General features: G+C 46.2%; 2 protein-coding genes across 5 annotated transcripts in view; one reads left to right on the top strand and one right to left on the bottom strand.

Annotated features, from left to right (window-relative positions):
* Positions 1-456, bottom strand: part of LOC113267771 (general transcription factor II-I repeat domain-containing protein 2) — a 44,082-nt gene extending 43,626 nt beyond the window's left edge. The window contains exon 1 of one of the 2 annotated variants that reach the window (XM_057314771.1): positions 340-456. The gene's annotated coding sequence lies outside the window, so the exon portion shown is untranslated. The remainder of the gene's footprint in view (positions 1-339) is intronic. The other variant, XM_026515947.4, reaches the window with a different exon arrangement.
* A 411-nt stretch (positions 457-867) lies between these two features.
* The window catches only part of RCC1L (RCC1 like), a 35,456-nt gene continuing 23,465 nt past the window's right edge, over positions 868-12,858 (top strand). Inside the window, exon 1 of one of the 3 annotated variants that reach the window (XM_048224657.2) lies at positions 868-2,991. In XM_048224657.2, the coding sequence (XP_048080614.1) occupies positions 2,926-2,991 (66 nt within the window). In that variant the 5' untranslated portion in view covers positions 868-2,925. Of the gene's footprint in view, positions 2,992-11,201; positions 11,569-12,858 lie in introns of those variants that run through there. The other 2 variants (XM_026515945.4, XM_057314772.1) reach the window with 2 other exon arrangements.

The following is a 12,858-nucleotide window of genomic DNA, read 5'->3' as shown; positions in this document are numbered from 1 at the left end:
AGCGTGACCTCACGCGCACGGGGCCCAGAGAGCCCAGAGCCTGCAGACGCCCGCCCCCACTGTCCCCGCCCAGCCAATCAGAGAGGACAGGGCTGCGCGTCCGTGCGCGCGACCGTTGTCCCCGCGGCGGGGCTTCCCCGCCCCACCCCCACTCCGGGGCCCGGCCCGCGGGGAACGGGGCTCGGGGGCCTCCGGGCGGCGACGGAGGTGCCTCCCGCCATGCGCCTGCACGGCCGGCCTCCCTCCCCAGGTCTCCCCGTCGCCAGCCCCGCGGGCGGAGAAAGTTCCAAGAGAAGCGCCCGCTCCTAATGGCGGCCGCGGCGGGGGCGGGGTACGCACCTGAGGTCCCCGCCGGCGGGCAGCGCCGGGCGGCCGCGGGGTCCGAGGGCTGGGCCGCCGAGGAGCGGCCGGGCGCGAGGGCGGCGGCCCGGGCGGCGAAGAGGCGGGGGCGCGGCGTGGGGGCGGCGGCCGGGGCAGGCTCTCCACTATCCCTCCTTTTTCTCTTTCTCCCCCCCCCTTTTTTTTTTTTTGGCTTCCTGGAAGGCAGCCTCCACTCGTGTGTCCGCAGCGCCCCCAGTGGGAGTTGCCGTTTCCGGTGCAGTCGAATCCAGTGGAGCTGCACGCTGGATGTGTTTGCACGCTTGGCCGGGGTCCGCGGGAGGCCGGGCGCTTCTCCGTCCCGAGCCTTTGATGAGCGGCTGGCACGTGGCTCCTCGCGGCCCGACACACCGCCCCCAGACGTGGACCTCCTTTCATGCAGCTGCTCAGTATGATCTTTGCAGGCCTGCAGTTTGTGGCTTGAAAGCGATGGGGTTGCAACTCGAGTGACCGGGGACAGTGCTTTAAAGACATCGAGTTATTTGTTGGGTGCTGTAAAGGCGATCTTTTGGCAGGGTCGGTGAAATCGCCAGCTGATCACGAGCTATCCATCAGATGGTGGTGGCACTCCAGCAAACAGTTGAATAGTAAAATACTGTTATTTCATTTCGGTTAAACACTTACATGTTTAAGTATTCCAAAAGGAGACTAGGATAGAAACCATTTACCCATTGCTCAGATTTTACCTAGCATGCCCTATTTACTTCATAGTTTTAAGAAATACTGTAGACACAATTGAAGGCACCGTTCTCTTTCCTCCCTAGAGGTAATTACTATCTTGAAGTTTATATGTTCTAATACACATTGGCTACAGTGTGAGAGGAGAAACAGGAGTGGGACCTTGTTCTACCTCAGCTGGGGAGTGCATCAGGCAACGTAAGCTTTTTGCCACTCTGCGCACGTCGGAGAATGACCGGGGAAAGCACTGTACTGGTTTTGGGTTGACCTATCAATTTCAGTGGGTAGGTGAATTCACAAACACGAAATTGATGAATAATGAGGATTGGCTCGATTTTGTTGCCAAAAACGATGAGCGCATAAAACTCGAACTTGACAACCTGGAAACCATTTTCTAATCTGCTGTAAAAACTTCCATATGAAGATTTTCAGTGTTTTGAACCGTTTACGGTGTCAAAATACACACGTGATCGGTTTGAAAGAACAACTGACATCAGGGCGAGTGAGTTGTGTGCACAACCCATCTCCGATTTCTCTCCTTTCATTCTCTCTCTCAAGGCCACTCCAATTAATCCCCACTATTCCACTAAAACTGTTCCCTCCAAGGTCACAAGTGACCTCCACATTGCCATTTTTCAGTTGTGAATGGCTTGACCTGTCAGCACTTGACATAACCATTCACTGTGTCCTCTTTGCGACATTTCTGCTGCCCTGCCTGCTTTTCCGGCTGCTTCTCCTCAATCTGCTGCTGGTCCCTCCTTCCCCCCAACCTTTTGGGTAATGCTGTAGCTCGGGGCTGTCTCGGGTCTCTTCGCTTGCTCCTTAGATGACCTTGTGGAATCTCAGGTCTTTAAACACTTTTGATATGGTTATGACTCTCAAGTTTGTATCTCCAGCTCAGCCCACTCACCGCCTCCCCAGTCTGTGTAACCAGCTGCCTACTGTGACATCCTCACTTGGAGGAGGAAAAGGCATCTCAAGAAGGACACGTCCCACCCTCTCATCAGATTCTCCTGTAGCTCCTTCCCACTTCAATTAATGAAACACCATTCTTCCAGTTACTCAGGCCAAAACCTTGGAAGTATCCTTTACTTCTCGAATATCTCACTGATCCCTCGGACAACCCAGTCAATTCCAATTTCCCAAGATCCTATCACTCTCTGACCACCACGACTACCACCACATTGGTCCAAGCCAACCTCACTTCCTGCAATAGACTCATAATTTGTCTCCTTTTTTTTTTTTTAAGATTTTATTTATTTATTTGACAGAGAGAGAGACAGCCAGTGAGAGAGGGAACACAGGCAGAAGGAGTGGGAGAGGAAGAAGCAGGCTCCCAGCGGAGGAGCCTGATGTGGGGCTCGATCCCAGAATGCTGGGATCATGCCCTGAGCCGAAGGCAGACGCTTAACGACTGAGCCACCCAGGTGCCCCCATAATTTGTCTCCTGATCCTGTCCTGAACTCTCTTCAAACTATTTTTTTTTTTTTTTTTTTTTAAGAAAGAGGGAGAGTGGAAGCAGGGGAGGGGCGGAGGGACAGGGAGAGAGAGAGAAAGAGAGAAGCTTAAGCAGACTCCATGCCCAGCATGGAGACCAACGTGGGGCTCGATTTCACGACCCTGAGATTATGACCTAAGCCAAAATCAAGAGTAGGACGTGCAACCGACAGAGCCCCCCCGGGGCGCCCCTTTTCAGACTATTCTTAATACAGCAACTGGAAGAATTCTGTAACTAGTGACTCATTTTACTCTTCTGCTCAAAACTGTCTTATAACTTTCCATCTCAGAAGAAAAGTAAAGATCCTGACCTATGCTTCTGGCCAAGGTGAAGTCACAAGGATTGGATTCACCCTCTCACCTGAAACAAATATGCCAATGGCAGGATGGCTGGCTGGCACCGTGGGAAAGGAGCGTGGGACTCTTGACCTTGGAATTGTAAGTTTGAGCCCCATGTTGGGTGTAGCGCTTACTTAAAAAAAAAATGAAGTACTTACTGATAAGGAGGGGCTTGCTTCTGTCATTGCACTGTTTCCTATACGCCTTATAGCTTTTTGTCCCTCATTTCCTGCATTACAGTCTTCTTTTGTGTTCTGTTGATTTTTAGAGTGAAATGTTTAAATTCCTTTCTCATTTCCTTTTGTGTATATTCGATAGCTATCTTCTTTGTGGTTGCCATGAGGACTGCATTTAACATCCTTAAGTTATAACATTCCAATTTGAATTTATATCTGCTCAACTTCAATGACATATGAAAACTCTGCTCTTTTATAGCTCTCTTCCCACCCTTTTGATTGTCGATGTCACAAAAATTACATCTTTATACATTGTGTGCTCAGATACACAAACTAAAAATTCTTTTAAATGCATTACTCTCAGGGCACCTGGCTGGCTCAGTTGGTAAAGCCTTTGACTCTTATTGTCAGGGTTGTGAGTTCAAGCCCCACATTGGCCGTGGAGCCTACTTTAAATAAATAAATGCATTACTCTCTTAAATCGTGTAGAAAAGAAAGTACAGAGTTACAAATCAAAGTTACAAAAGGCTGTCCTTTCCCTATTGAATGGCCTTGGCACCCTTGTTGAAATAAGCAAAAGGAGAGTTTATTACCCTTGCTCTGCAAGAAATGCTCAAAGGAGTCCTATAAGCTGAAATGAAAAGGTATTAGACTTGAAGCCCTATGGAGAAATAAAGATCTCAATAAAAGTAAATACATGGGCAGTTATAAAAGTTAGCTTTATTGTAACAATGTTATGGGTCATGAAAAAGTTTTGTAACTAGAAGCGGTGATGGTTGCCCAACACTGTGAATGCAATCCACTCCACTGAACTGTACTCTTAAAAACTGTGAAGATGATACATTTTATGTTATGTATATTTTACCGAATCAAATACTCTTTTAAAGGTGAGAAGTCCCCTCTATATGATGTAGCCAGGCCACTCACAAGAATTTACCCAAGATAAAAGGAATATATGAGAATACAACAACTTGTATGCAAATGTTCATAGCAGCTTTATTCATAATATCTGAATGCAGGAAACAAGGCAAATGTCAATCAACAGGTGAATCAATACACAAATTATCGTATTCCATATAATGGAATAGTACTTAGCATTTAGAAGTGAATGAACTGGGGAGCCTGACTGGCTCAGTTCATAGAGCATGTGACTCTTGATCTTAGGGTCATGAGTTCATGCCCCATTTTGGGCATAGAGATTACTTTAAAAAATAAATAAATAAAAATGGGGGCGCCTGGGTGGCTCAGTCGCTCAGTGACTCTTGATTTCAGCTCAGGTCATGATCTCAGCGTCATGAGATCAAGCCTACTTAAGTTTCTCTCTCTCTCGGGGCGCCTGCGTGGCTTGGTCAGTTAAACATCTGCACTCAGCTCAGGTCATGATCCCAGGACCCGTGTTGGGTTCCCTGCTCATCGGGGAGCCTACTTCTCCCTCTCCCTCTGCTGCTCCCCTGCTTGAGCTCTCTCTCAAATAAATAAATAAAATCTTAAAAAAAAAATCTCTCTCTCTGCCTCTGCCCCTTCCCCCTGCTCGCACACTCTCTCTCTAAAAAAATAAATATAATAAAAATGAATGAATTATGGATACATGTAATCTCCAAATTCTTCATGCTTAGTCAAAGAAGCCAGGCATAAAAATTCATATTTTAGGACTGTACATATATATAATTCTAAGATAGCACAAACTACAGTTGACTCTTGAACAGCATGGGTTCAAACTGCATGGGTCCACTTAAATGTGGGTTGTATTTTTTTGTACAGTATTGTACAGTACTGTAAATGTATTTTCCTAATGATTTTTAAAAATATATACTTATTTATTTTAGAGAGAGAGGGTGCATGAAAGAGGGGAGGGGAGGGGCGAGGGAGAGGGAGAAAATCTCAAGCAGACTCCATGTGGAGAATGGAGCCTGATGCGGGGCTCGATCCCATGACCCTGAGATCATGACCCGAGCCGACATCAAGAGTTGGACGCTTAACTGAGCTACCAAGGCACCCCCTAAAGATTTTCTTGACAATTTTTCCCTAGCTTACTTTACTGTAAGAATACAGTACATAGTACATACAACGTACAAAATATGTGTTGACTGTTATGTTATCAGTGAGATTTCCAGTCAAGAGTAGGCTATTAGTAGTTAAGTTTTGGGGGGGAGTCAGAAATTATACCCTGATTTTAGACTGCATGGAGGCTGGGCACCCCTAACCCTTCCACTGCTCAAAGATAAACTGTATCTCATAGTGTCGGGAAACATATCAATTTCCTAGCACCAGCAATGGAAAAAGGGATTGACTACAAAGGACAAGAAGATGCTGTTAGGGGGATGGAATTATGCTGTATCTCCATTGTGGTGGATACAGTTTTCAAAATTCATCAAACTGTACAGTTTAAATGCGTGCAGTTTATTATACATAAGTTAAGTACAGCCCCATATTGATTGAAGAGTCAATCCTTCATATTTTTGTATCCTGAAATGTTAAGATTACTTTAAGTTAAGCATATGCAGTCACACTGTTCTTGGTAAAATCATCTTACTGCTGCTATTTTCCTACCATTACTATTTTTAATGAGAGCAAATGGTTAAAAAACAAAATAGGACATTCATTTAAAAATTAGTGTTTACTTAATCTTTATCACGTTATTTAAATATCTTTGTATATTTTATAAAGTACATATTAGTATAATAATGAATGTAAATAATGTATATTTTTTCATGCTCACAAATTTTACCCATATGGATGTGTAATCAAAATAATTTGGAGATTACTGCCCTAAAAATTTGGAAGATCCTGTTCTCAGAAAACCGATAGAAGAATTCACCTACAAGCAGAGGGCTGAATTCATTCAAGCAGATGAGTGAAACCAATAATATCAGAGTACACGACATTTATGTGATATGGGAAGACTCGAGATTGTAAAATGTCATTTATTAATTTATCTCAATTAGGTCATCAATTTAATGCAGTTCCAATAAAAATCCCAGTGGGACCTTTCATGCAATTGACAAGATGACTTTAAAATTTATATGGAAGTAAATGTTATGAGTAGCAAAGGCAATTCTGTAAAAGAACAAAGAAGATTTGATTGAATAAAAATCGGAGTATAATAGAAAGCTGTAGCGGTTCGTTCAAGAATAGATCAGAAGGAACAGACTCCAGAAATTGACCCGTATATAGAAATGCATCATGTTAAAAGTGACATTTTAAAATCTTCAAAGTCTGTTATAGCCAGCTAATTATTTGGGGACAATCACATATCTGATAAAATATTAATAAATATACAATCATACCACTCATAAATATCAACTCCATAGCTAAATATAAAAAATAAAAGTGCAGTATTAGATTTAGTGTTTTACAAATATTATAGAACATCTTTATATCTTGTATAATAGGTAGTCTTACTAAGCAAGAAAGAAAAAGAAAAGCTCTAGTGGATAAGATTAACATTGATTAGGGTGCCTGGGCGGCTCAGTCGGTTAAGGGTCTGCCTTCAGATCAGGTCATGGTCGCAAGGTCCTGGGATCTAGCCCCGCATCCAGCTCCATGCTCAGCAGGGAGCCTGCTTCTCCCTGTGCCCCTACCCCCCATCCCCATGCTCTCTCACTCTCTCTCTCAAATAAATAAAATCATTTTTAAAAAATGAACACACACACAACAAAAATTTACAAATATTTTTTTCTACAGCAACGGATGTATGTCGGGCTGTGGTTAAAGGAGCCTTTCCCTTTATCCGTATAGAACACTTAAGTAATTATTTTTTTCACAAAGGCACTTCATCATATATTAATCATATAACTAAAAGTTTAATAATAATAATTAAAATACATAAGACTAGTTAAGTTCATTCTTTCCCAGACCAGAGAATTTTAGCTATCCCAATGTCACAAAGAAATTAGAACCTCTGCAGGAAAATGTCATTATAGGTGGGGGAAAATCGAGCTTGGTTAATGTTAGCAGACATTTGAATACTCCAGGGGAGCTGGTATTTTGCTGTGGAACCATCTTTACACCAAGCAACAGTATGGACAAAAACGCACGTATTAGCCAGCATACAAACCTGTTGTATATAAAACAACCAGGTTTTGATAGTAAAATATAAAAGCCCAGTTGTCACTACAAACCCTTCTCTTCATTGGCCAAAACTGGCTTTTAGTCTATTTTACCCTATTTCTTATGAACAAGACACAAAATTGATGGGCAAGCATCGCCACCCAGTGGCTGTGGTTCACATTGCAGATTGTATCACTGTGCCCTTTGTCCCCTAAATTTCCAATCAATGGTTCTGTCTTTTAGATATCTGCTAAAAGTCAAATGTTTGATAAATTCAAGAGACCAGGGCACCTGGTCTGGCTAAGCTGGTGGATCATGTGACTCTTGATCTCGGGGTTGTGGGATCGGACCCCACGCTGGGTGTAGAAATTACTTAAAAACATTCCATCTTTAAAAAATAAGTAAATAAATTCAAGAGGCCTACATAGGGTTATCAATGTTTTCTTTTTTTAAAAAGTTTTAAAATTTATTTTATATTAAATAAATGTAAACTTATTTACATTTATTTATTAAAATATAAAATTTAGATTTATTTAAAAAGTATCTCAATTTCAATTTATTTAATTTTTTAAAATTTATTTAAATGTAATTATTAAATTAAAGTATTTAAAATTTATTTTAAATTTATTTAAGTAATCTCTACACTCCATGTGGGACTCAAACTCACGACCCCGAGATCAGGTTGCACACTCTTCTGACTGAGCCAGCCAGGTGCCCCTCAATTTTTAAAATCTTTTTATTTACTTATATATTTTAGAGATTTAAAATTTTTATTTGAGACAGAAGCAAGCAAGAGAGAGAGAGAGCAGAAGCATGGGCAGGAGCATGGGGAGGGGCGGAGAGACAGAGAAGCAGACTCCCTGCTGAGCAGGACCCTGGGATCAGGACCTGAGCCTAAGGCAGACGCTTGTCCAACTAAGACACGCAGGTGCCCGCTACTTATCTATTTTTTAAAGATTTAATTTATTTATACGAGAGAGAGAGAGAGAGAGAGAGCACGCGCACACAAGCCAGGGAAGGTGCAATGGGAGAGGGAGAAGCAGACTCCCCAAAGAGCCCAGTGCAGGGCTGGATCCCAGGACCCGGAGATCATGACCTGAGCCAAAGTCAGACGCTTAGCCGACTGAGCCATGCAGGCGCCCCTCAGTTTTTTTTCTGACAAAGATTTTTTAAAAGCCCAACTACCATCACTGCCAGTTTGTAAAGAACAGATCCTTAAAACCAAAAAATCAGAGAGGCCATGAACTCAGGTAAAAGGAAAGCCCTGTTTATGTAAGAACCGTTGAAAACTTGATACACATTTCATGAACAGATAAACATCCCATAACTATATTAATAATTAGTTATTAGTTACCAGTTAGTTATGCTGGTAAATGTGTCAGCTCGACTGGGCTATAGGATGCCCACAAGGTGGTTAAATTTTATTTCTAAGTGTGTCTGTGAAGGTGTTTCTGGAAGATACCAGAATTTGAATTGGCAGACCGGATAAAGGTCGCTTCTCCAATGTGTGTGGGCCACGTACAACCACCAAGGGCCAGAATAGAACAAAAAAGGCAGAGGAAGGTTGAATTCTCTCTCTGCCTGGCGGTGTGAGCTGGGACATCAGTCTTGGTCCTGGTTCTCAAATCTTTGCTCTTAGACTGGAACTATACCTCAGAGTGTCCCGCTTGCAGACGGATCACGGGACTCCTAATTCTAACAGTTTTGTTTCTCTGGAGAACCCTCACTAATGTGATGGGATTTACGTAATTCTTCTTTACCAGTATATGTCTCAGGTTTTATTTTGTTTTGTTTTTTCTTTAAGAGAGAGAGCACAAGCAGGGAGGGGCAGAGGGAGAAGAGAGAATGGAGAAGACAGAATCCCAAGCAGCCTCCACACCCAGCACGGAGTTTGGCACGCGGGCTCGATCTTATGACCCTGAGATCATGACGTGAGCCAAAATCAAGAGTCAGTCGCTTAACAGACTGAGCCACCCAGAAGCCCCTGATTTATAAATAAAAGCAGAGCTGGAGACAAGATCTTGTACACAGATACTTAATCTGCAGGTACCAGGAGCCAAAGGTCAGGGAGGGTTAATGAGTAATACTGTCCTTCCTGTACAGAGCCGAACTACCTTTGAGCCTCTTTACCATTGGAATGGAAAGAACCCATCCACCAGATCAGTATCCCATAGTAAGTTCCAAAGCTGTGTTGATCTGTTCTAGTAAAACCGTCCCCCCAACACAGCAGCTATGACTGGGCTATGCCCTTGGCTAGGTTTACATAGTTTATTACCATTATCGGCCATAATCTGTCTGGGTTTTGCAGGAGCCAAGCAAGTGAACTGAATGGGATAATGATGGGAACCAGCATCCTCTGCATGCACCTACCTACCTACCTTCCTTCCTTCTTCCGTCCCTCCCTCCCTCCTTTCCTCCCTCCCTCCCTCTATTTCTCTTTCTTTCTTCTTTCTTTTTCATTCTCTGCATCTCTGAAGATGGCACTCAGGTCTGGGATTCTGCCTGGGATGCAGTATGTCTTCTGATTTAATATGGGCTGGGTCAGGACAGGATGAGAGGACCGATATGAGTTGCTACGCATGTCTGTCCCAATTGTGGACTCAGGAACCTGGGACATTTCCACAGGGTCGGTGCATGGACACCCTGACCCACTGCCAGCCATGCCTGTGCTGGCTACATAAGCTCCCGCTCTAACTGGGGTCCTTGCCAGTGTTTCAGGTCCCCTGGGGCCACTGTCATCTCAGACCCTCTATCAAGCTCTTGCAAGATCTGCTTATTCTCATTTCCCCAGTATAGCAACTCTGGTAAATAACCACAAATTCCTTTGGGAAGTGATTAGAATATTTATTGCCTCTACTTGTGCTGGCTCAGCATGGTCCCTCAAGTGGATTCTGCCCTGAGAACTGGGTCAGAGTTTTTTTCTGGTTATACGGGTCAAGGAAGCACTTAGACTTCATCCCTCGTAATACAGTAGTTAGACAGCCAAGCCATAGAGCTCTGGCATCAGGGGACTACAGCTGCCACCCTGCCCTTGCTGCCTCTTCTATCAAGACCAGCCACCTGGCTCCGCTGTTCTGAAACCTACCATCCTCTGGGGTGCCTAGTTTAAGAGAAGTCCGTCCCCAGCATTTGGGATTAGTATTCGGAACCTCCCTCCAGCATGGGTCATAATGGGCTGCAGGAGATCCTACAAGTCACAGTGCAAACATCTCACATCTCATTTATTTTAAAAAATTCATTTCACTCCCCCCTCCCCCGACTTCAGCTGTGCGATCCAGAGAAGGGAGATAACTTGCCAAAGCCACCTATCAAGTCAGTGGCAGAGCCAGGACTAGACTCAGGTCCCCAAACCCCCAGTCAGTTCCTGCCTTCACGTAACTTCAAAGTTAGTGCTGGATCTCAGAACTAGACACCTGCAGGGAGGAGAGCAGCAGGAAGGACATTGGAGGCACTGAGTGCTAAGTAGGCAGGCCTGAACCGGCCCCGGGATTCGGAAATTACAAGGAAAGCCACCTGACTCCAGTGGAGTGCGCGGCTGGTGGGGCCAGGTGAGCTTGGCCGGAGGATACACTGCGGAAGGCAGTAGGGCCTCCCCGCAGGGTCGGGGGCAGCCGATGCATCTGCACTCCAGCGCGCTGTGGCTGGAGCACGACTGAGGGGCCTGGAAGCGGATGGGGAGGCTGCGACAAGGCCAGCTACGAAATGACGGGGGGCCGTGGCAAGGAGGGTAAACCGGGACGGGGGAGAGCACCACATGGGAGCCGCGCAGAGCGGGCCACCCCTAAGTTTTACCTCTGCTGATTGACAAGCAGCAAAGGGTCTTCGGAACTAAAGCGCCCCGCGCCGTCGGGAGCCGGGAACACCCTCCGCAAGGAACTCGGCGCGGGGAAGGCAGGCGCCCGGCCGGGTACTGAGCTGGGGCACAAGTCGCGCTCGCTGTTGCTGCGCCCCGCCCACACAGGCCCGAAGCTCCCCGGCTCCGCCCCGCCCTCCACCAGCCATGGGCGGCCCTCGGCGCCTTTGCCTTCAGCCAGTAGTCGACGTGGCCTCGGGCTCTTCCGCCGGGGCGTGGGGTCAAGGGTCACCCAAGATGGCGGCGTCCAGGAGACGCTGAGGCGTGGAGCGGAGGATGGCGCTGGGGGCGTTGGCGGCCCGGGCTCGGCTGGGGCGGCTGCTGAGCGGGCCCGGCCCGGGGCTGGGGCCGGGGCGGGGGCACCGGACGGCGGTCGGGCGTTCGCGGAGCTCGCGCGAGGCAGACGCACCCGTGTTCCAGTACGTGGGCGAGCGGGCGGCCCGGGCCGACCGCATCTTCGTGTGGGGCTTCAGTTTCTCCGGGGCGCTAGGCGTGCCCACCTTCGTGCTGCCTAGCGCCGGGCCCGAGCGCCGCGCCGGCTCGCGGCCGCCCCGCAGGATCCAGCCCGTGCCCTACCGTCTGGAGCTGGACCAGAAGGTGCGGGCCGGGGCTCTCTCCCTCCGTAGCGCCCTCCGGCCTCCGCCGCTGCTCCCCGAGGCCGTCTGCGAGAAGTTGGGACGCTGGGTGGCCCAACGTCGGGGGGTAGGACCCTCGAGCGGGCTGCAGGCCCAGGAGGAAAGGGCGTTAGGGCGCTGCTGACATTTAACGAGTGGCCGAAACGTGCCCTTGTGCCAGACTGGCGTCATTCGCACGTCACCCCCGGAGTCGGGGTTGTCACCACAGTCACAGTTTAATGTCGTTGTGGTTACAGAATATCCTTTCTTTAATTTCAGCCCTTTTGAATGTATGGAGACTTTGTTTTATAGGCTAGCATATGGTCTACCTTGGACAATGTTTCATGTGTGCGTGAAAGGGATGTGTATTCTGCTATTGTCTGGGCGGAGTTGATGTCAGGTCAAGTTAGTAACTTCTTGGTTGACCTATTATTTGCTCCAACAGTTATTCACCACCTCAGGCAGCTGCAGTGTTCATCGTTAGCTGCTGATTGTTTTCAAAAACTATCCCTGGGGAAAAGGCTGTTTGCATTGGGTGATATCTGGGTCAGGTCAAATAAATAGAGCCTTGTTCATGGGGTATTCCAGGGAACCACCAGACAGATCAGATGAGAAGGCTCTGGGAATGGAGCTATGAAGTTCCTCCAAACCCTTTCTGCCTCTCCCAGGGGCTGCTAGACTGCCGGTTTGCGCTGTAATTGTGAGCTGTTGCTTTTCAGAGCTACTGCAGAGCTTAGCAGAGGTGGATGGGAATAGGTCAAGTTGAAGGGCTGCAAAGCTTCCTGTTCTTACTGACTCAGCTGCTTTTCTTGAGTAAACATTCCCTAGATTGCTTTGTCTTGGGTTAATTTCCAGAATTCTGAAAAAAATGATTCTGACATTTGCCAGTGTTCTCGTTGCTCCACCATTTTCTCTGATGTCACTCAACCCATGTCCTTTTAATGTAATTACTGATACGGTTGGATCACATCTGCCATCTTGCTGTTTATTTCTGTAGGTCTTTTGTTTCTCTGTTTGTCCTTTACTGTCCTCTTTTGTGTTAAATAGGTATTTTGGGTACCTTTTAAATTCCTTTGTTGGGTGTTTTGCTGTATATTTGAAGAGGTTTTTCTTGGGATTATAATATGTATCTTAATTTATCACAGCCTATGTTAGTAGTGACCCAATTCTCAAAACAAAACAAAACTATAGCAACTTTGTTCCAACATAGCTCCATTTCCTCTTCTCTCCTTTGTGGAGTTATTGTGATATATATTTTATCTTCATACGTTTT

Source organism: Ursus arctos, unplaced genomic scaffold, assembly GCF_023065955.2.
Source record: "Ursus arctos isolate Adak ecotype North America unplaced genomic scaffold, UrsArc2.0 scaffold_2, whole genome shotgun sequence".
Classification (NCBI taxonomy): domain Eukaryota; kingdom Metazoa; phylum Chordata; class Mammalia; order Carnivora; family Ursidae; genus Ursus; species Ursus arctos.
Note: the sequence above shows the minus strand (reverse complement) of the source record. Positions and strands in the feature narration are given on the sequence as shown.